The sequence below is a fragment of the Saccopteryx leptura genome, chromosome 11, assembly GCF_036850995.1.
Source record: "Saccopteryx leptura isolate mSacLep1 chromosome 11, mSacLep1_pri_phased_curated, whole genome shotgun sequence".
Lineage (NCBI taxonomy): Eukaryota > Metazoa > Chordata > Mammalia > Chiroptera > Emballonuridae > Saccopteryx > Saccopteryx leptura.
The window spans coordinates 80,584,213-80,606,883 of record NC_089513.1 but is presented as its reverse complement, the minus strand read 5'-3'; the positions used below and the strand labels follow the sequence as shown (position 1 = coordinate 80,606,883).

The following is a 22,671-nucleotide window of genomic DNA, read 5'->3' as shown; positions in this document are numbered from 1 at the left end:
ATAAACAGGTACTTGGCACCAAGGACCCCAGGGTGCCTGCCAGACTATTTATCCTGTAAGTAGTCTGTAGTCAATATCTCTTCTGTGTGTGTGTGTGTGTGTGTGTGTGTGTGTGTGTGTGTGTGTGTTTTAAAGACTCACTCTGCTCTCTGCTGGGCCGTTAAGTATTCACGTTGAAGCTCTCACATTATGGTGCAAAGCTGGGTTATTTCCCCAAAACTATATAAGTGAAGTGCCCTCCTGGATCTGGAGGAGAGGGGAAAAAAAAGGCCAGGGGGAGAGTGTCACTTTTCTTGCAGTTGATTTACATTACCCTCCCTTTGCAGTGGTTGAGGCACCTAAAACTTCTGCAAGAGTATGTGAAACAAGTAAAGATTTTTAGTCTACAGGTCTTCCCACTTCTCTAAGATGAAAGCACCCCCTTTGAATTTCCTGATGAAAGTCAAGAAGCAATACCATCTATGTTTGCTAAAGTCAGTCTTACAATTACCATCCCAGACATCGCTCAGTGTTGATGTTTATATTCTTCTTAATGTACCTGTAAGCATAACATGCAAATGAGGGCCCAGACACCCTCCTGAGGAAAGGCTTGCTGGCCAGGTGCAAAGCTGTTAGCAGAGAACGCCTTCTGGCTGCTCTTTCCTGGGCAGTCCACACCCCGTGACAGCAAAGTGGGGATACAAGGGTTATTTTGGGCCGATGTGGGGGTCACCTCTGACAATACAGAATCCAGAACGCCCCATGTGTGCCTGGCTTGTCTCTGTTTGACACTCTCAGCCTTCACAGACTTTGGTCCCTGATAAACATCCACCAGCTTAAACTCCATCTCAGTATCTGCTTCCAACAGAAAGCAACCTGCATCAACACATCACCATGATTGGGCAGGGGGGGGGGATCCCTTGCATTTTATCATTTTGCTCAACAGGTTTTCTACAAAGACAAGTGGCAAATGCATATATCTGTGTGCACTGAATTACAAAGCATTTCCTCTCAAATCTTTCAGTTTTTAAATCACATGCTAAAGGTAATACTACTATTTTTATGGTCTTTTTTTAAAATGTGGATTGCATTCTATAGCTTTTTCTATAGCTAATTTGAATTGTCAAATTTATTTCAGCGATCGGGATTGTTTTTAATTGCTCGTGCACATTCATTTACTCACCCTACAAAGTCCTGTGTTTGTGGTCCTATTCTACACTCACCCACCTTTTATTTCATAGCCTCATGGGCTGTTCCCAAGAGATGCCAAACGCATTTTGTCTTTAGGTTTTTGCCTTTTCAGTCTCTATTTACTCTTCCCTTAATACCTATTGGTCTAATTTGTTTTCAATTTATGTAGGTCTCTGATCAGGTAACACCTTTAATTAAAGACCTTATCTCCACTTACTCCCTATTAACAATAGCCCCATTATGCTTTATAGTTTAATTCCTCTTTTTTTTTCCATGGGATATATATCACTCACTGGACAGCACACATTTACATATTTATGGGTCCCTCACTTTGGTGTGCATTGGAGGCAGTTTTCTAAGTTGTATTCACTGTTGCATCCTGAGCTGCTGTGAACTCAGGAAACACGTGTTCCAAAGAAACAGGACCACGAATTTACAAATATGGGATTCAGTACCTGTAAGGTATTTTCTGTCGAGGAAGAAAGAAGGACGTGGACAAGCAAAAGCTTTATTTAGAGTGCTCCCGGGTGAGGTTCACTGGTCCACCAGACAGCTTCTCCTGCCCCCGGGTGTGTGTGTGTGTGTGTGTGTGTGTGTGTGTGTGTGTGTGTGTGTGTAATTTATAGCGTTAGTAGGGTGGTGGTTGTGGCGAAATTTCATTGGTTGACAGACAGTTGTTTTTTCAAAGCGCTCCTGGGCCATTTCTTTTGGCTCTCAGCGGAAAACCCCCAGGTCCAGTGGAAAGTCCCCGGACCTGGTTCTACAAGTGACTTTCCCCCATTGCCAAACGACCTCACATTTCGACCTTTTGTGTTAGATAGGGGCGCCGCTATTCGTCTGGCTACTTCCTGCTGACCAGGGGCCTCGTGGGGGAGGGAGGTCAGAAGGTGGTGGCAAATTCCCTGTGGGAGGGACGGAGTAACAGGAGGATCTACAGGGCCCAACTTTTTAGTGAGCCCGGGATGGGTGGGGCCCAGTGGTTCCGACTGCCAGTGGTCCTGCACAGGGGCAAGCTTGAGGCGGGAAACATGGTACCAAGGTGTTTGCCCTAAGAGCTCGCTGCAGTAGGAGTAGTCAATATTACCATATGGGGTCCCATCCACCTGGGCTGTAGGGAGCTGGGCTGGGGCTCCCTCAGAAGAACTCTGTCCCCTGGTTGGAGGGGGACCGCTGGATGAGCTTCACTTGGACCCCCTATGGGAGGAAGAGTCCAGTCCACGTGTTCCCTAAGAAGATGGCAGAGTAAAGACAGAAGGGGGAGGTATGTGGCAAGAGGAGGGGGGTTGACAGGTAAGTTGTGATTGATTAGAAATGGTCCACCATAAACCAGCTCAAAGGGGCTGAGTCCAGTGGGGTTTCGTGGGGTTGCTCTGTTTCTGGTGAGTGCCAGGGGGAGGCGGTCTCAATGGAGAGTTTAGTTAGTTGACCCTTCAGGATGCCATGGGCCCTTTCCACTGTACCCGATGATTGAGGATGATAGGGTATATGGAGTCTCCAGGCGATGATGAGAGAGATGGCGACCTGCTGGACTATTGGGGCAGTGAAGGCCAGGCCGTTGTCTGACTGGATGGTAGTCGGCAGTCCAAACTGCGGGATGATACGTGCAACAAGGATGGGGGCAACGGTGCTTGCCAATTCTTGAAAGGTGGGAAAGGCTTCTATCCACCCTGAAAAGGTATTAACAGAAGTTAGGCGATAGCGGAGTATTTTGTGGGGGGGCATGTGAGTGAAGTTGATTTGCCAATCTTAGCCCAGTAAGTGCCCCCTCAGCTGATGAGTGGGGAAGCGGGGCGGAGTCCCCCTTGTGTAGAGGCTTCGGAACAGACAGTGCATGCTGCGTGCACCTTTTCAATAGTCTGCTGGAGGCCTGGGAAGAAAAAGAGTGGTTGCAAGAACCAATAGAGCCTGACCACGTAGTGGCTCAGTGGATAGTGTCAGACTGGGATGCGGAAGACCCAGGTTTGAGACCCCCAAGGTCGCCAGCTTGAGTGCGGGATCATCTGGTTTGAGCAAAGCTCACCAGCTTGAACCCAAGGTCGCTGGCTTGATCAAGGGGTTACTCAGTCTGCTCAAGGCCCACGGTCAAGGCACATATGAGAAAGCAATCAATGAACAACTAAGGTGTCACAATGAAAAACTAATGATTGATGCTTCTCATCTCTCTCCATTCCTGTCTGTCTGTCCCTGTCTATCCCTCGCTCTGTCTCTGTAAAAAAAAAAGAAGAAAAAAAAAAAAACGATAGAGAGCTTTTGTCCCTATGTGTAAGGAACAGTGGATATCAGAAAGGAGAGTTTCAGCCTGTCCTTTTGGTGAGGCAATTCTATCTCCGAGAATATCCATCCCTGGTTGCACACGTCCCCACCCTTTCTGAGGAGAGTCTGTTCTTCCTCAGGAGTGTAGGAAGGTTTCAAGGAGGTGGAAACATGAGAGGAGTGGGGGAGGCTCCCAGGGTGAAGTTTCAAGCTGCCACATCAGCCCGAGCATTTCCCAAGGCCACCGGGTCCTGAGAGGTTTGATGGCCCCTACAATGTACCACAGCCACCCCAGCAGGAAGCTGTAATGCCTGCAAAAGTTTAGAAATGAGGGTAGCATTGATTATGGAGGAGCCTTTGGTAGTGAGGAATCCCCTTTCTTCCAGAGGGCAGAGTGGCTGTGGGTGATAAGAAAAGCATATTTAGAGTCAGTATATATGGTTATGCGTTTTCCCTGGGCCAGAGTGAGTGCCCGCGTGAGGGCAGTTATCTCTGCTTTCTGGGAGGTGGTGCCCTCTGGCAGCTGTTGGGCTTCTAGGGTGGGAGGAGGTGGTGACCACCGCGTAGGCTGCCCGTTGTTATCCGTCGGGTCCCTGTACAGAGCTTCCATTTACAAAGAGTATTAGATCTGGATCTTTTAAAGAAGAATCTGATCATCCATCTTGGGATCTGTTGAGGAAATCTATTAGCTCTGTACAGGGGTAGGCGGGTTCCAGAAATGTCTCTAGAGCTGGCAGTAGAGTGGCTGGGTTGAGTCAAGGAGAGGGCAAGAGTGACTGAAGGGTTTTCAATGAACAGGAGGTGAAATTCTTGTAGGCGGAAAGGACCCAATAGAGAAAGAGATTTGCGTGAAAGGAGGTCGGTGAGCCTGTGGGAGGAGAAGACAGTGATGGGTTGGAAAAAGGTGAGTTTAGTAGCCTCCTTGGTGAGTTCAGCTGCTGTGCCCAGTGCCTGAAGGCAGGGCTGCCAGCCTTTGAAGGTAGTGTCTAATTGTTTAGAGAGATATGCTACGGGGCGGTATGTAGGCCCCACAGGTTGAATCAGTACTCCAGTTGCCTTACCGTGCTTTTCACCAGTGAAAAGGTGGAAGGGGTGTCTGGGGTCAGGTAAAGCAAGAGGGGGAGAGGATATGAGGGTGTCTCGAAGGTTAGAGAAAGCCCTTTTAATGACATTGGGGGATGTGAGAGTTCCTGTGGGAGTATCTTTTGCAGCTTCATAGAGGGGTTTGGCTAAGAGGGAAAAATTGGGAATCCAGTGTCTAAAGAAGCCTATCAGACCGAGGAAAGAAAGAATCTGATCAGAGGTGGTAGGTGGTTGGAGACTGCGGAGGGTCTGAGTTTGATCTAGGGTGAGACCTTGAGTGGTGGGGGTTAAGGCGATGCCTAGATAGATTACAGACTGAGAGGTTGAGCCTTTGTAGAGGAGACCTGATACCTCTTTTGCTGCAAACCAGCACAGCTAGTAACTCTGGGTTCTGAGGGAGAACAGTGCAGAATTAAGAAAATAGACTCACCGAGAAAAGAACATGGGATCAGGAGGCCTCTTCAATGCTGATGGCAATATCTGAGAGCCCATAGCCCCCAGTTTGCTTTATTATATAGCCATATGCAAATAAGGAAGTCTTTGATACAAGGTCACACATCTGAGGCAAAAACAGGAACTCTCTTAAGGCATAAACAGGAATCCCCCCACCATACATAAGTGAAATCAACTAACATCTGAACAAACAAAGGGTGAGAGGAAGGGCATGTAAATTGCTTCCAGCAACTTAAGCAAGCAAGTGAAGTGGGTACAAATACCCAGTCAGCATCACAGCCAATATGGAGGTGGAGGGTGGAGAACTTAGCCTTTTGCTAAGTCTCAAACTTACAAAGGCTTTTTGCCACTTGCTGTCTACCACATATCCTCCTTTTCTTTTTTATTTTTAATTTGTGTGCTGAGATTTGCACTCATCTGATTTCCCAGTTTTCCAGATTCTAATTTGAAGGCAGACTGGAAAAAGTACAGAATAAACACAAAATTACTATAGCCAATGCTAACAGATATCCAAACAAGTATTCTAATATATTAAAGGGATTAAAGCCTTTTATATTATCAAGCAAATTTTTAGCCAATACAGCAGGATCTATACTAGAGTCTTTGCTGTTTTAAATGTCCTTAATATGTTAATGTAATTTCACCAAGTCCATGCTGGCACCATCACCATTCCACATCCCTGCAGATGCAACCCAACCCCACTTCAGTCCCATTGAGAGCCGTCACAAGGAGCAGGAGTCCAGGAAATACATCAGGAAAAGTCCAGGAGTCCAGGAAAAGTCCAGGAGTCCAGCAACACATCCAGGAAAAGTCCACATGGCACTGGAATTGTCACATTTCTACACTTTTCAGCTAGCATCCAAGTCCCAATGACCACTGCTTCTAGCTGGTAATGACTCAGGTAGACTTGAAAAAGCCATCTACAGGCATGTGTGGAGATGGAGCTTCTGTTTTCTTTAAAATGGAGAGATGAACCCAGGGTGCTTTTCCCTGGAGCTCTGCAACCATGGCGTGGTGAAGAGAACATTGGGATACACTATGCTGGGTGTCAGAGGTAAATTTGTCTAAATTAGGAGCAGGTCCCAGCCTAAAATAGGCACGGAGCATTAAGGCAAGAGGAATAAAGGAGATAAACTAAGCAGCAGAAAATAGGACTATCAACACCCACAACAGAGATCTTTGAGGGATGAATAAAACCCTGAATATTCAGGCAAGACATAGTAAGTATCCCTTGTGTCCGTAAGAAATGAGATCAGTTTACTTGCTACTTGGAAGAAAGGCTTGTCCACAGTGACGTGAGATGGGGCCGATGGCCCTGGGCACCTTTAGCCTTCAGTGGCAAATCCCAGCAGACTGGGCAAGGTTAGGTCACAGGTGGCTGGAGCAGGGCTGGAAGAGACTGAACCCTCCCTTAGAGGAGTGAGGGGGCAGCTTACCTTCCAATGCCCCTTTTTCCCCACAGCAAAGGCATGTCCCTCGTGGGGGCCAAGAAGCCTGGCAGGCTTTAGCTCAATGACTTTCCTTTCCACTATTGAAGCAGGGGCCAGATGGAGTCCTATGAGGCTCCTTTGGGGCGTTGGAGCCTTTAAGGGCATATGCCAAGAGCTGGTATTTTACCTGATCTCTTTTGGGCTTTGTCTGCCTCTTGGTCATTATAGACCTTAAAAGCCATGCTCAAAAGATCTTGCTGAGGGGTTTGAGTGTCCTTATCAGCCTATATAAACTTTTTCTGTATATCTGGAGCTATTTGGAAAAAGACAAAACAGCATTATTAGCTGGATCAAATAAAAGAGGGTAGAAGTTTGCAGGAGAAAAGAGGTTTGGTGTCTCCTGTACATCAGCATTCAAAAGAAATTTTTTTAAAGTAAAAAGCATGATAAGGTAGATTTGCAGGAATTCCAGGATATGACTCCCCCTTTTATATTTTTTAAAATTGACCTTAAATATTTGCTGGGTACACTTTAATAATACAGGTACCCTGACTTTAAAGATTGTAAGAAATACCCGTAATTTGAAAGGTTTGACAAAATATGGTAAATGCTTTTTCTACATATGCATGAGCATTGTCAGTTTTAATCTGTTTAGGAAGTCCAGTAATAGAAAATGCATACAGACAATGAGCTATAACATGCTTAGCAGTCTCTCCTATTCTGGCAGAGGCTACTATAAATCCAGAATAAATATCCACTGTAACATGTTCAAAGGACTGTTTGCCAAATGAAGGTATATGAGTAACATCCATGTGCCAAAATTGTCCTGGTAGGAGTCCTCGAGGGTTAACTCCAAACAAAAGGACAGATTGTAGTATAGGACACCTCGGACAGGATTTAACAATCTGCCATGCTGCTTCCCGAGAAAGTTGAAACTGTTTACGTAGGGCTACAGCGTTCTGGTGATGAATAGTATGAGACTGAATTGCTCGATCTGTCATGGTTGCTCCAATAATTTTATTTTGGGTAGCTTGATCAACAAGGGCATTCCCTTGAGATAAAGCTCCAGGGAGCATGGAGTGAGCTCAAGTATGTCCTATAAAACATGGAGCTCTATGTTGACCTAAAAGTCTTTGAAGAAGGAGAAACTGCTGAAATAGTTCTTCATCAGCAGTTGTCCCTAAGACAGCAGTCTCTATAGTGGAAACAACCATAAGTAAATATTTGCTGTCTGTATACACATTAAAGGAGGAACATGGCAAATGCTGAAAAGCCATGATAATTGCATGTAATTTTACTCTTTGAGTTGATTTCAAGGTGACTGTTTCAGTATAAACTTGTCCATTGATTATTAAGCCTACTATTCCTGAGCTGGACCCATTAGTAAAGACTGTAGGTGCTTCAGGAATGGGCTCATTGACAATTGTTTTAGAAAAGACAAATGTAGTAATTAATGAAAATTGAAGTATTTTATCAGCTGGGTAGTGAGAATCAATTTGGCTTGTAAAATTTGCAAAAGCAATTTGCCATTTAGTGGAAGTTTCCCAGAGCCATTGTTGTTGATCCTTTGAAAAAGGAACAACAATAATTTGAGGCTCAAAACCTGTAAGAGTTGCCTACACCCCTTGATAATCAAGGAGGCGACAAGATCAAAATATGGAGATAAAACTTAGGAGTAACAGCTAAATGAATCCATTCAATTGCACCTGAAGCTTGCCACAATAATCCCATTGGAGTGTAACTCAAGGGACAAATTAGTAAGGCAATTGATTCTTCAGGATTTATGCATTTTAGTTGTGCTTGTTGCAAGTCTTTTTCTACAAGTTTTAAAGCTTGCTGTCCCACAGCTGTAAGTAGCCAAGGAGAGGCTGGTTCAGCTGAACCTTTAAGAATATAAAAAAGTGGCTTCAGTTCCCCAGTATTAATTTCAAGGAAGGTCTAAGCCAATTAATATCTCCTAATAATTTCTGGAAATCGTTTAAAGTTTGCAAATGATCTGTCCTGATTTCTAATTTTTGTGGACGAATTTGTTGTCCCTCAATAATTTGTCCTAAATAAGAGAAAGGTAAAGATTGCTGTACCTTTTCAGGAGCTATATAAAGTCCTGATTTTTTTCAAAGAATATTCTAGTTGTTGCAAAACAGTCAACACAGTGTCTTTATCTGGATGAGTAATAAGAATATCATTTATATAATGAATTATGTATGCCTTAGGGTGCTGCCTTCATACTGGAGCGATAGCTTGAGCAACATATTTTTGGCACAAGGTAGGACTGTTAGCCATACCTTGAGGCAAAACTCTCCACTGGTATCGCTCCATTGGAGCCTGGAAATTAAGTGAATGAACACTGAATGCAAAACGCTTGCAATCACGAGGGCTTAAAGGAATAGTAAAAAAGCAATCCTTCAAGTCAGTAATTACAAGGAGAAAATTCCATGGAATGGCAGTAGGAGAAGGGAGTCCTAGCTGGAGAGGACCCATAATTTCCAGTCTTACTTATTGCTCTCAAATCTTGTAATTGCCTCCAGTTTTCTGATTTCTTTTTAATAACAAATATAGGCATATTCCATGGGCTATTAGAAGGTTCAATGTGCCCAAGCTGTAGCTGCTCTTGTACCAATCAAGCAGCTGCCCTAAATTTCTCCTGAGAAAGGGTTCATTGGTCTACCCATACAGGATTATCTGATTCCCAAGTAATTGAGTCTGCACAATGCATTATTGGGGTAGCAGGAGCTACCAAGGCCCTTATGCTAAATTTTGATATCCTAATCCACACCTTCTGGTATTGGGTGCCACTTCTATGAGGGTGAGAATTCCGCACTGTTCTTTTCTCTAGTCCCTTAGTGGGCAAAAAACCCTGATCAAGAATTTGAGTACTGACTAAACCATTAGGACTGACAAGCAATGCTCCCATATTTTTCAAAACATCTCTACCCCACAAATTAACTAGCAATCCAGGGAGCGCATAAGGCTGAAAATGTCCAGAATGACCTTTATCTTCCCATTGTAAAAAACTAGAGCTTTGTTGAGGGGATTTACTCTGCCCTATACCTTGTAATTCTGTGGCTGCTGCATGAGTGGGCCAGGAAGGAGGCCAATGTAGCTTAGTAATAACAGATACATCAGCTCCAGTATCTAAAAGTCCTTTAAATTTACACCCTTGTATTGTTAGTTCCATTTCAAGGCGTTCCTGACCTACTTTTTGATTCCAATAGGCAGCATCAGTAGAGCCAAATCCTCGATTCTCTCGGGGTCCTTTTGCAGGGTTTGGCCTGAGAAGCAGAATTAGCATCCTTATACTATTCTTCTAACTGCCTGAAGCAGCTTGAGACAAATTCTTGAAATGACTTATTAGGGCCCTGCTTAATTTTGCTCAATTCCTTTGTTTTACCTACCCAAGTATAGCCTTACACATAAACAAGACAATTTATGCACAAAAACACAAGTATAACATATAACTTTGATTAATCCTAAGACTTGAATTGCTATTTGGCTCCTAACTCTAAACACATCTCACAATGCACTAACCAAATTAGTAAGTCTTAAGGATCTACATTCTATTCTATTTAAATTTAAATGAGCACTCCTTACGAGTTCTAAAATCATTTTTTTCAATATTAGAGCTGGCATTTCCAATTTTTGCATGTAAGAACTTAATTCAGGCCTTAAAAACAGACACCATTTACAAAGACTAAACAGAAACAAGAATTAGACGAACCAGACAAACCAGAGAGAAACACGGGATTTCAGAGTACTACCAGATTAGAAAGATGCCTGCCTGATTTTAGTCAGGGCATTTTCTGACAGAGGGACTGAAGGATGGGACTAAACGAAATCTCCCCAAGAAAATTTGCTCTCGGCAGTTGCATGAGAAATTTTGTAGTCAAATCCACCAGGGATCCCCTGCCTAAATTTCCAGGCAAAGAATAGGAAAGAAACAAAATAATAGTTCAGAAGATTGTTGCTAACACATTAAAGAAAATCAGACAATAACAGGAAAAGCTATAACTTTAATAGCTGAGTCTCCTAACCATTCTCAAATTCTATAGTTGCTGTAACTGGCGGCTCAGGCAGACCATGTCAAGACTTCTCTTCTACCTCAATTTTAGCTGAGTGGCAGACCAAGCACCTGGAGAGAACTAGGAGCAGCCACACTGTCCCACGTTCCTTAGCCCCAAGCTGCAAAGTACAGGACCACCTGCCATAGTCTCCTCACACCACTGCCTTCTCAGCACTTTACCTGCTTGCTCCCCTGTAGCGGAACTAACCATTCCCTCCTTCAGGAACCAGGGGCATACATCTTGAATATATTGTAAAAAGCATTCTAGCTGCATAACTCTTCTTACAAAAAGGTCCCCTACTTTTGACCCTAATTGTCCCATAGTTTATTACTCTTAACTATACATTCCTCAAAAACTTTCTTTACTCACTGTGCACACTTGGCGAATTCCGTCACCTGCCTTTAGTTTAGTTTATTTCGTGTTCGAGCCCCATGTTGGGTGCCACTTGCTGCAGACCAGCGTGGCTAGTAACTCTGGGTCCCAAACGGTGCGGAATTAAAAAAAAAATAGACTCACCAAGAAAAGAGGATGAGATTGGAAGGCCTCTTCAATGCTGATGGCAGTATCTGAGTGCCTATAGCCCCCAGTTTGCCTTATTATATAGCCATATGCAAATAAGGAAGTCTTTGATACAAAGTCACACATCTGAGGCAAAAGCAGAAACTCTCTTAAGGCACAAACAGAAATCCCCCCACCATTGCCACGGACCAGCGTGGCTCCAAATAACGGTACAGAATTAAGGAAACACACTTATCAAAACAAAAACGATGGGACCAAGAGGACTCTTCAAAAATGCCTGGCAGTATCCGAGTGCCCAGTTCTCTTTATTATATAGCCATATGCAAATCAAGGACCCTGATACAAAGTTGCACATCCAAGGCTAAGACAGGAACTCTCCCAAGGCAAAAACAGGATGCATTAGTGAAATCGACCAACATCGGAAACAAACAAAGAGTCAGAGGAAGAGCATGTATATTGCTTCCAGCAACCCAAGGAAGCAAGTAGAGTGGGTACAAATACTCAGCATCATAGCCAAATATGGAGATGGAGGGGGGAGAATTTAGCCTTTTGCTAAGCCTTGAATCTAACATGGCTTTTTGCCATTTATGGCCCACAACATATCCCCCTTTTCTTTTTTATTTTAATTTGTGTGCTGAGATTTGCACTCATCTGATTTCCTAGTTTCCCAGATTCTAATTTGGAGGCAGACTGAAAAAATACGGAACAAACACAAAATTAGTATAGTCAATGCTAACAGATACCCAAACAAACATTCTAATACATTACAGTGATTCAAGCCTTTAAGCAAACTCTTGGCCAATACAATAAGAATCCATAAAAGAGTAGTGTCCTTAACATGTTCACCAAGTCCAAGTTGGCACCAACACCATTCCAAATTTCCGCAAATGCAACCCAACCCCAGTTCAGTCCATCAAAAGCTGCCACAGAAGCAGGAGTCCAGGAAACACATCCAGGAAAAGTCCACATGGCACTGGAATTGCTGTCACACTTCTATACTTTGCAGCTCACGTCCAAGTCCCAAAGACCGCTGCTTCTAGCTGGTAATGATTCAGGTAGACTGGAAAAGCCATCCGTAGCACACATGAAGATGGAGCTTCCGTTTTCTCTAAACTGGAAAGATGAACCCAGGGGGCCTTATACTGGAGCTCTACAGCCATGGGGTGGTGAGGAGAACCTTGGGATACACTAAGCTGGGTGGCAGAGGTAAATTTGTAAGTTGGCAAAAAAGGGGAAAAGGAGCTCTAAATTAGGAGTAGGTCCTAGCCTAAAATATGGGTGGGGCAATTGAGGCAGGAGGAATAAAGGAAACACTATATATTAAACAAAGCAGCAGAAAATAGGACTATCAACACCCACAATAGAGATCTTCGAGGGAAGAATAAAAAACCTGAATATTCAAGCAAGACATAGTTAAGTGGCCCTTGTGTAAATGAGATCAGTTTACCTGCTACTTGGAAGAAAGACCCTAGGCTCGTCCACAGTGTCGTAGATGGGGCTGATGGCCCTGGGCACCTTCAGCCTTCAGTGGCAAAGTCCAGCATTCTGGGTAAGGTTAGGTCACAGGTGGCTGGAGCAGGGCTGGAAGAGACTGAACCCTCCCTTAGAGGAGCAAGGGCAAAGCCTACCTTCCAGTGTCCCTTTTTCCTCACAGCAAAGGCATGTAAGCCTGGCAGGCTTTGGCTTAAATGACCATTTTTTTCCACTATTGAAGCAGGGCCCTGATGGAGTCCTATGAGGCCCCATTGGGGCATTGGAGCATTTTGAGGGTGTATGCCAAGAGCTAGTATTTCACCTGATCTCTTTTGGGCTTTTTCTACCTCTTGGTACCTTAAAAGTCATTCTCAGAAGATCTCACTGAGGGGTTTGAGGATCCCCATCTGCCTATATAAACCTTTTCCATATATCTGGAGCTATATGAAGAAAGACAAAACAGTGTTATTAGCTGGATCAAATAAAAGAGGGTAGAAGTTTGCAGAGAAAAGGATTTGGTGTCTCCTGTTCAACATTCAAAAGAAATTTTTTTAAAGATAAGGTAGATTTGCAGGAATTCCAGGATATGACTCTCCCTTTTATATATTTTTTTAAATTGACCTTAAATATTTGCTGGGTACACTTTAATAATACCTTGACTTTAAAGATTGTAAGAAATACCCATAATGCAAAAGGTTTGACAAAATACAATAAATGCTTTTGCTACATATGCAGGAACATTGTCAGTTTTAATCACATCAAGAAGTCCGATAATAGAAAATGCATACAATGAGCTATATAACATGCTTAGCAGCCTCTCCTGTTCTGGCATAAATCCATAATAAGTATCCACTGTAACGTGGACAACGGACTGTTTGCCAAATGAAGGTATATGAGTAACATCCATTTGCCAAAGCTGTCCTGGTAGGGGTCCTTGAGGGTTAACTCCAAATGAAGGGACAGATTGTAGTATAGGACACCTTGGACAGGATTTAACAATCTGCTGTGCTGCTTCCCAAGAAAGTTGAAACTATTTATGTAGGGCTGCAGCGTTCTGGTGATGAATAGTATGAGACTGAATTGCTTGATCTGTCATGGTTGCTCCAATAATTTTCTTTTGGGTAGCTTGATCAACAAGGGCATTCCCTTGTGCTAAAAGCTCCAGGGAGCATAGAGTGAGCTCGAGTATGTCCTATAAAACATGGAGCTCTATGTTGATGTACAAATCTTTGTAGAAGGAGAAATTGCTGAAATAGTTCATCAGCAGTTGTCCCTAAGATAGCAGTCTCTATAGTGGAAACAACCATAAGTAAATAGTGAGAATCAATTTGGCCTGTAAAATTTGCAAAAGCAATTTGCCATTTAGTGGAAGTTTCCCAGAGCCATTGTTGTTGATCCTTTGAAAAAGGAACAACAATAATTTGAGGTTCAAAACCTATAAGCTAAAAGAGTTGCCTACACCCCTTGATAATCAAGGAGGTGACAAGATCAAGATACAAAGATAAAACTTTTTTAGAAGTAATAGCCAAATGAATCTATTCAGTAGGACCTGAAGCTTGCCACAATAGTCCCGTTGGAGTGTAACTTGAGGGACAAATTAGTAAGGCAATTGATCCTTCAGGATTTATGCATTGTAGTTGTGCTTGTTGCAAGGCTTTTTTTTTTTTTTTCTACAAGTTTTAAAGCTTGCTGTCCCGCAGCTGTAAGTAGCCGAGGAGAAGCTGGTTCAGCTGAGCCTCTAAGAATATAAAAGAGTGGTTTCAGTTCCCCGGTAGTTAATTTCAAGGAAGGTCTAAGCCAATTAATGTCTCATAACAGTTTCTGGAAATCATTTAAAGTTTGCAAATGATCTGTCCTGATTTCTATTTTCTGTGGACGAATTTGTGGTCCCTCAATAATTTGGCCTAAATAAGAAAAAGGTAAAGATTGCTGTACCTTTTCAGGAGCTATACAAAGCGCTAATTCTTTCAGAGAATATTCTAATTGTTGCAAAATGGTCAACACAGTGTCTTTATCTGGATGAGTAATAAGAATATTATCCATATAATGAATTATGTACATCTTAGGGTGCTGCCTTCATACTGAAGAGATACCTTGAGAAATGTATTTTTGGCACAAGGTAGGACTGTTAGCCATACCTTGAGGCAAAACTCTCCACTGGTATCGCTCCATTGAAGCCTGGAAATTAAGTAAAGGAACACTGAATGCAAAAACGCTTGCAATCATGCGGGCTTAAAGGAATAGTAAAAAAGCAATCCTTCAAGTCAATAATTACAAGGTGAAAATTCCATGGAATGGCAGTAGGAGAAGGAAGTCCTAGCTGGAGAGGACCCATAATTTCCATAGTCTTATTTATTGCTCTCAAATCTTGTAATAGCCTCCAGTTTTCTGATTTCTTTTTAATAACAAATATAGGCATATTCCATGGGCTATTAGAAGGTTCAATGTGCCCAAGCTGTAGCTGCTCTTGTACCAATCAAGCAGCTGCCCTAAATTTCTCCTGAGAAAGGGTTCATTGGTCTACTAATACAGGATTATCTGATTTCCAATTAATTGGGTCTGCACAATGCATTATTGGGGTAGCAGGAGCTACCAAGGCCCCTATGCTAAACTGTGATATCCTAATCCACCTTCTGGTATTGGGTGCCACTTCTATGGGGGTGAGAATTCCCCGCTGTTATTTCCCTAGTCCCTTAGTGGGCAAAAAGTCCTGATCAAGCATTTGAGTGCTGACTAAATTATTAGGACTGACAAGCAATGCTCCCATATTTTTCAAAACATCTCTACCCCACAAATTAACTGGCAATCCAGGGAGCACATGAGGCTGAAAAAATTCAGAATGACCTTCTTTATCTTCCCATTGTAAAAAACTAGAACTTTGTTGAGGGGATTTACTCTGCCCTATACGTTGTAATTCTGTGGCTGCTGCACGAGTGGGCCAAGAAGGAGGCCAATGTAGCTTTGCAACAACAGATACATCAGCTCCAGTATCTAAAAGTCCTTTAAATTTATGTCCTTGTATTGTTAGTTCCATTTCAGGGTGTTCCTGACCTATTTTTTTTTTTTTATTTAATTGGCAAAATCAGAGGAGCCAAATCACCAATTTTCTTGGGGCCTCTTTGCAGATCGTGGCCTGAGAAGCAGAATTAGCATGCTTATACTATTCTTTTAACTGCCTGAATTAGCCGTGAGACAAATTCTTGAAATGACTTATTAGGGCCCTGCTTAATTTTGCTCAATTCCTTTGTTTTGCCTGAGTATAACCTTACACATAAACAAGACGATTTATGCACAAAAAACACAAGTATAACATATAACTTTGACTAATCCTAATATTTAAATTGCTATTTGGCTCCTAACTCTGAACATACCTCACAATACACTAACTAAATCAGTAAGTCTGAAGGATCTACATTCTATTCTATTTAAATTTAAATGAGCGCTCCTTAAAGTTCTAAAAACATTTTATTTTTTTCTAAATATTAGAGCCAGCATTTCCAATTTTTGCATGCAAAAAAAAAAACAACTTATGGCCCTGGCCGGTTGGCTCAGTGGTAGAGCATCGGCCTGGCGTGCAGAAGTCCTGGGTTCAATTCCCGGCAGAGCACACAGGAGAAGCGCCCATCTGCTTCTCCATCCCTCCCCCTCTCCTTCCTCTCTGTCTCTCTCTTCCCCTCCCGCAGCCGAGGCTCCATTGGAGCAAAGATGGCCCGGGTGCTGGGGATGGCTCCTTGGCCTCTGCCCCAGGCGCTAGAGTGGCTCTGGTCTCAACAGAGCTACGCCCCGGAGGGTCAGAGCATCGCCCCCTGGTGGGCAGAGCGTCACCCCTGGTGGGCGTGCTGGGTGGATCCTGGTCGGGCACATGTGGGAGTCTGTCTGACTGTCTCTCCCCGTCTCCAGCTTCAGAAAAATACAAAAAAACAAAAACAAAAAACAAACAAAAAAAACAATTCAGGCCTTAAAACAGACACATTTTAGACAACATTAAACAAAGACTAAACAGAAACAAGAATTTGATGAACCAGACAAACCAGAGAGAAACCCGGGATTTCAGAGCACATCCAGATTAGAAAGATGCATGCCTGATATTAGTCAGGGCATTTTCTGACAGAGACTGAAGGATGTGACTGAACAAAATTTCCCTGAGAAAATTAGCTCTTGGCAGCTGCTGGGATATTTTCTATAGTCAGATCCAACACAGGTCCCCTGCCTCAATTTCCAGGCAAAGAATAAGAAAGAAACAAAATGATAGCTCAGAAGATTGTAGTTAAAACATTAAAGAAGGCCCTGGCCGGTTGGCTCAGTGGTAGAGCGTCGGCCTGGTGTGTAGGAGTCCCAGGTTCGATTCCCGGCCAGGGCACACAGAAGCGCCCATCTGCTTCTCCACTCCTCCCCCTCTCCTTCCTCTCTGTCTCTCTCTTCCCCTCCCGCAGCCAAGGCTCCATTGGAGCAAAGATGGCCCGGGCGCTGAGGATGGCTCTGTGGCCTCTGCCTCAGGTGCTAGAATGGCTCTGGATGCAACAGAGCGATGCCCCAGAGGGGCAGAGCATCGCCCCCTGGTGACATGCTGGGTGGATCCTGGTCCGGCGCATGCGGGAGTCTGTCTGACTGCCTCCCCGTTTCCAGCTTCGGAAAAATGAAAAACAAAAAACAAAAAACAAAACAACAAAAACATTAAAGAAAATCAGACCATTACAGGAAAAGCTATAACTTTCCTAATACCTGAGTCTCCTATCCATTCTCAAGAAAGTCCAACTTCCACAGCAAATAATTACCCCCGGAGAGACAAGCACAAGCAATCGCCTTCCAGCCATTTGGGGAAAGAGTCTTTGCCCTAATAGTATCTAATAAACCAAGTGAAAAAGGGGCAGTAGGCCTACACTGAACACAAGTAAGTTTAAGCTCTTTCAGAGTTCTAAAAGGTACAGGTTCATGTTCTCGCACTAGTCTCCCTGTATCATCCTGTCTTTCTACAACAGGAAAATGGGTAAAGCCATCATTTATTGTTTCCCCTACATTTTGAGCCTGGTCTATAGATTGTTGGAGGGGGGATTTCCCAGATTTTGAACTATAGACTCCGCTATCAGCCTAATAAGGGAACGGAGGAGCAGAGGGTTGAATGTAGGAAGGAGCTGAGGGCAGCAGAGGCCCCGTGGCTAAGGCAGCCATAGCCACGGATTTTTCATCCCCCCTGTCATCCTCAGACTCCAAGTTATCCTCATATTCACATCCCTCTGTTTCCAGCTCACCCTGATACTCTTCAGACAATGATTTGTCTTCATATGGAAACATTTCTACATAAAGGTCCCTTATTTTTGACCCTATCTGTCCCATAATCTTTTACTCCCGACTACACTTTCCCCCAAAGCTTTCTTTACTCACCGTGCACACTTCACTTTGGGGAGTTCCATCACCTTCCCTCAGTTTTAGTTTCCGTGTACTCAAGTCCCTGTTCTGGCGCCACTTGCCGCGGACCAGCGCGGCTCCAAATAATGGTGCGGAATTAAGGAAACACACTTATCAAAACAAAAACGATGGGCCAGGGGGGACTCTTCAAAATGCCTGGCAGCATCCTAGTGCCCCATAGCCCCAGTTCGCTTTATTATATAGCCATGTGCAAATTAAGGACCTTGATACAAAGTTGCACATCCAAGGCTAAGACAGGAACTCTCCCAAGGCAAAAAACAGGATGCATTAGTGTAATCTACCAACATCTGAAACAAACAAAGAGTCAGAGGAAGGGCATGTATATTGCTTCCAGCAACCCAAGGAAGCAAGTAGAGTGGGTACATCAGCATCATAGCCAAATATGGAGATGGAGGGGGGAGAACTTAGCCTTTTGCTAAGCCTTGAATCTAAAATGGCTTTTTGCCATTTATGGTCCACAACACACCATGGATAAGCAAAATCAACCAACATCTGAACAAACAAAGGGTGAGAGGAAGGGCATGTAAACTGCTTCCAGCAATTTAAGCAAACAAGTGAAATGGGGCTATGGGATGAGTGTAAATACTCAGCTTCATTGCCAATATGGAGGTGGAGGGGGCAGATCTTAGCCTTTTGCTAAGCCTCGAATTTACAAAGGCTTTTTGCTACTTGCAGCCTACCACACCCTTTGAAGCGAGGAAGTTGAGAAGGGTGGCAGTGTGTTCTCTGGAGACGGAGAGTAAACGGCTGCAGAGGAGTAGGTCATCTACATATTTTAAGAGAGTACTAGTTTCGAGATTGGATGTAGTTAGATCTTGGGCCAGCGCCTGTCCAAATAGGTGTGGGCTGTCCCTAAATCCCTGGGGCAGGACGGTCCATGAAAGTTGTTGGGCTACGTTAGTGTCTGGGTCTGTCCAGGTGAAGGCAAACAGAAAGTAAGAGTCAGGGTGTAGAGGAATGGTAAAGAAGGCATCCTTGAGGTCTAAGACCGTAAAGTGAGTGGTGTCAGGGGGAATGTGTGAAAGTAACGAGTATGGATTAGGGACCACCAGATGGAGGGGCACAACCTCCTCGTTAATTAGGCATAAGTCTTGTATGAGGTGGTAAGTCCCTGAGGGTTTTCGAACAGGAAGGATAGGGGTGTTGCAGGGAGAGTCCATGGGGATGAGTAAGCCTTGATTTAAGAGGAGGGGTAATTATGGGATTAAGGCCCTGGCGGTGATTTGCTGAAATAGAGAATTGGGGTCTAGATGGGAATTGGGAGGGATTCTTCAAGCGGATGTGTACAGGTGGGTGGTGGGTAGCTACCACTGGGGTAGAAGTGTCCTAGACTTGAGGGTTGACAATATCTGGTGGAATAGGGGGTGTGATCGGGTTAGGGTGATCTATGATAGTGGGAGAGCCTTCAACCAGGAGTGGTAGAAGTGGGAAGATGCTGTCAGCTGGATAGTGGCTCTGAGACTTTGTAGAATGTCCCAACCCAGGAGGGGTACAGGGCATGATGGCATAACTAAGAAGGAGTGCGAAAAGGGGATTCCGTCCAAACTACATGTCAGGGGTGGCGTGCGAAGGGAAAAAGAAGGGGTCCCATCCACTCCCATAACCGAGACCTGTGAGGGAACTAGAGGTCCAGAGTGTGATGGCAAAACAGAAAACGTAGCCCCCGTGTCTACAAGAAATGAGATGGACTTACCCGCTACCAGCAGCATTACCCTGGGCTTGGTGAGGGTGATGGGGGTCTTTGAGTCCAGGCCACGTCAGTCGTCCATGAGACTGAGAAGTTCGAGCAATGGGTCCACCTGGCTGGCTTGTCCTCCGTGTGGAGAAACCTAGGAAGAGCCTGTTGCCCGAAGGGGGCAATCGCTCCGCCAGTGACCGGGCTGCTTGCAGTCAGGGCAGGGCTTAGTGGGTGGTCTCGGGCAGGGACACTGCCGGGCCCAGTGACCCCCTTTGCCACATTTAAAGCAAGGTCCTGGCGGGGTTCCTCTTTGCTGCCCAGACTTGGGTCGGGCACCTCCTACACCTTGCCCCTGTTGCTCTGCCCACCTCAGGGCTGCCACGAGAGCCTGGGTTTGGAGCATTACCTTCTGCTGCATGTGGGCCTGGCGAGCAGCCTCGGCCTCTTCCTCCCGACCATTAAAAACTTTAAATGCCATGTTCATCAGGTCTCGGATAGGGGTGTGGGGGCCCTCTTCTGCCTTTTTAAGTTTCTTCCGAATGTCCGGGGCCGACTGGGAAATAAAGTGGATGGCTAATATAGTGGCCCCGGCATCGGAGGCAGGGTCCAAACGAGTATGGAGGACCATAGCATCAGTGAGGCGGTTCAGAAAGAGGGCCGGGTTTTCCTCAGGTCCTTGAGTGATTTCTCTCAATTTGTCATAGTTAACTACCTTTTGGGCTGTGCTCTGCATGCCAGCTATGAGACATTCAATCATTTGGTCTCGTCGCCTCCTACCTGTTTGTCCGATCTGGTAATCCCAGTTGGGGTCCGTGTCGGGGACCGCCTGTACCCCAACAGGCATTTGGTCGTTTGTGAGGTGAACCTGATCGGCATGATTCCGTGCCGCCGTCCAGATTCGGTCCCGTTCATCGGGGGTAAGGGTAGAAGACATGATAACATAGAGATCATGCCAAGTGAGGTCATATGCCTGAGTGAGGTATTGGAATTCCTTGGTATAGGCGGTAGGATTAGAAGAGTAGGAGCCTAAACGCTTTTCGATTGCAGACAGATCAGAGAGGGAGAAAGGCACATGAACCAGAACAATTCCTTCCGCTCCGGCCCCCTGGCGGAGAGGTGGCTTGGAGCAAGATCTGGTGTGAGCACTGCCGGGGGAGCAGAGAGAGGGACTGGTATCTGCAGGCAAATAAGAAACGGGATCCGGTGATGGGAGAGGAGGACCCTGATAGGGCGGAGGGGGTTGTGCAGGAAGGGGAGAGAGTTCCTCAAGGGGGTCCGCCAAGGAGGAAAGATCAGGAGCAGAGGGTTTAGCTGAGGTTTCTCTGGCAAAAAGGGTCTGTGCTGTAGAGCAGGCAGCACAGAGATTTGGATGGGAACGCAAATACCAGAAGCCCTGAATGTAAGGGATCTCTGACCATTTCCCAGTTCTCTGGCAATAGATTTGTAAATCGGTGAGGGTGTTAAAGTCGAAAGTCCCTTCAGGAGGCCACCTGGTCTGGTTATTCAGTGGGTACTGTGGCCAGGCCACAGTGGAGAAGAAGATCAGTTTCTTCTTCTTTAGGGAGGGATCTATGTTTGAGAGATTCCGGATAAGGCACCCAAGGGGTGTTTTGAGTCAGGTTTAGATTCCTGTGCCCCCATGGCCGCCCTCAGCCTTGGAGTGATCAGAGATGAGAATTGGCCTCCCGCAAGTCAACCTCTGGCCACGGGACAGTCAGGCAGAGTGGGAGTGTCCAGGACGTCTCCACTGGCACACACGAACTGGGAAAGGGTAGGAGGTCCCTAACACAGCTGCGATTACAGACACCCTGTCTCGGAGTTGGAAAGAACTGAGAGGAGGCCGGAGGCAGGGGACTTACCGCACCATGTGCCCGAGTGTGGGGGGAGGTCGGAGGTCCCGGTCTAACTCGGAAGGGGATAGGAGTGGCCCTAGCGGGCTCAAGCTCCTCCCAGGTTTCTGCACCAACTGTAAGGTATTTCCCGCTGAGGAAGAAAGGAGGTAGCCACTAACTGTGGACTAGCAAAAGCTTTACTTAGAGCACATCCCCTGCGAGGTTCACTGGTCCGCAAGACAGGGGCCAGGGAAGTCGCGCAGCTTCCCTGGGTGGGAGGGGGCGGTTATAGGGCCGGTAGGGTGGTGCTGGGCGATAGGTCTTGGTGAAATTTCATTGGCTGACAGTTTTTGTGTTTTTTTCCAAAGCGCTTCTGGGCCGTTTCTTTTGGCGCTAAACGTAAAATATCCAGGTCCTGTGGAAAGTCCCGGGACCTGATTCTCCAAGTGACTTCCCCCCATTACCATAATCGACTTCACAGTAACTTCTGCTTGTTTTAAATCAATAAACCAAGTTCTAATTCTTACTGAAATTAAGTTAACAGAAAGGAAATGACTGCTAAGAGGAATATGGCAGGTTGTGTGTATCAGCTTTTTCAGACAGTGTTAAGTGGCTCTGAAAAGAGCCTTTGTTTACCAGGGCTAACCTGGCTCCTCACTTGGCCTTGTGGTGGCTCTCGGTCTTCTTGGGAAGCAGCACGGCCTGGATGTTGGGCAGGACGCCGCCCTGCGCGATGGTCACTTTGCCCAGCAGCTTGTTGAGCTCCTCGTCGTTGCGGATGGCCAGCTGCAAGTGGCGCGGGATGATGCGCGTCTTCTTGTTGTCGCGGGCCGCGTTGCCCGCCAGCTCCAGGATCTCTGCGGTCAGATACTCCAGCACCGCCGCCAGGTACACGGGCGCGCCGGCCCCGACCCGCTCGGCGTAGTTGCCCTTACGGAGCAGGCGGTGCACGCGGCCCACGGGGAACTGCAGCCCGGCCCGCGAGGACCGCGTCTTGGCCTTGGCTCGCGCCTTACCGCCCTGCTTTCCGCGTCCCGACATTGTAACTTTTTGAATTTCCCTCTAGGCTACAAAAGTGAAAGTGCAGAGGCAGTACTTTTTATTAACATTCTGCGCGCGAAAAATCAGGTATGTCATTGGTTAACATTTCAGCTTCCTTTTAACCAATGAAAATGCAAATTTGAGATTCTTGCGTTCTGATTGGGCAAAACTAATATTTTTGGCATTGCGCTGATTACTAACCAATCACACACAGGATTTTAATTCATCACCTTATTTGCATGCGAGGTTGT

General features: G+C 45.3%; 1 protein-coding gene across 4 annotated transcripts; it reads right to left on the bottom strand.

The window, feature by feature from the left end:
• Positions 1-1,745: 1,745 nt before the first annotated feature.
• Positions 1,746-22,601, bottom strand: LOC136383295 (histone H2A type 1-H). Of its 4 annotated transcripts, none has more exons than XM_066353038.1 (4): positions 21,407-22,601; positions 20,325-20,517; positions 19,563-19,709; positions 1,746-2,837 (listed from the first exon to the last, which is right to left on the bottom strand). In XM_066353038.1, the coding sequence occupies exon 1, from the start codon at positions 22,418-22,420 to the stop codon at positions 22,034-22,036; it is 387 nt and encodes a 128-aa protein (XP_066209135.1). In that variant the 5' UTR covers positions 22,421-22,601; the 3' UTR covers positions 1,746-2,837; positions 19,563-19,709; positions 20,325-20,517; positions 21,407-22,033. The 4 variants fall into 4 exon arrangements, with proteins under 4 accessions (XP_066209135.1, XP_066209131.1, XP_066209132.1 ...); XM_066353034.1 differs by having other exon boundaries at positions 19,563-19,749; positions 21,407-22,001; XM_066353035.1 differs by lacking the exon at positions 19,563-19,709 and having other exon boundaries at positions 21,407-21,987.
• Between the last annotated feature and the right edge of the window lie 70 nt (positions 22,602-22,671).

Coding starts and splice junctions, on each gene's coding strand:
- LOC136383295 (XM_066353034.1), bottom strand. CDS start 20,481: ATGTCTTCTACCCTTACCCCCGATGAACGGGACCGAATCTGGACGGCG. Junction 19,750..20,324: donor TTACCAGATCGGACAAACAG/GTAGGAGGCGAC, acceptor GACTGCAAGCAG/CCCGGTCACTGGCGGAGCGA. Junction 2,838..19,562: donor GGTAATGCTGCTGGTAGCGG/GTAAGTCCATCT, acceptor ATACCTTTTCAG/GGTGGATAGAAGCCTTTCCC.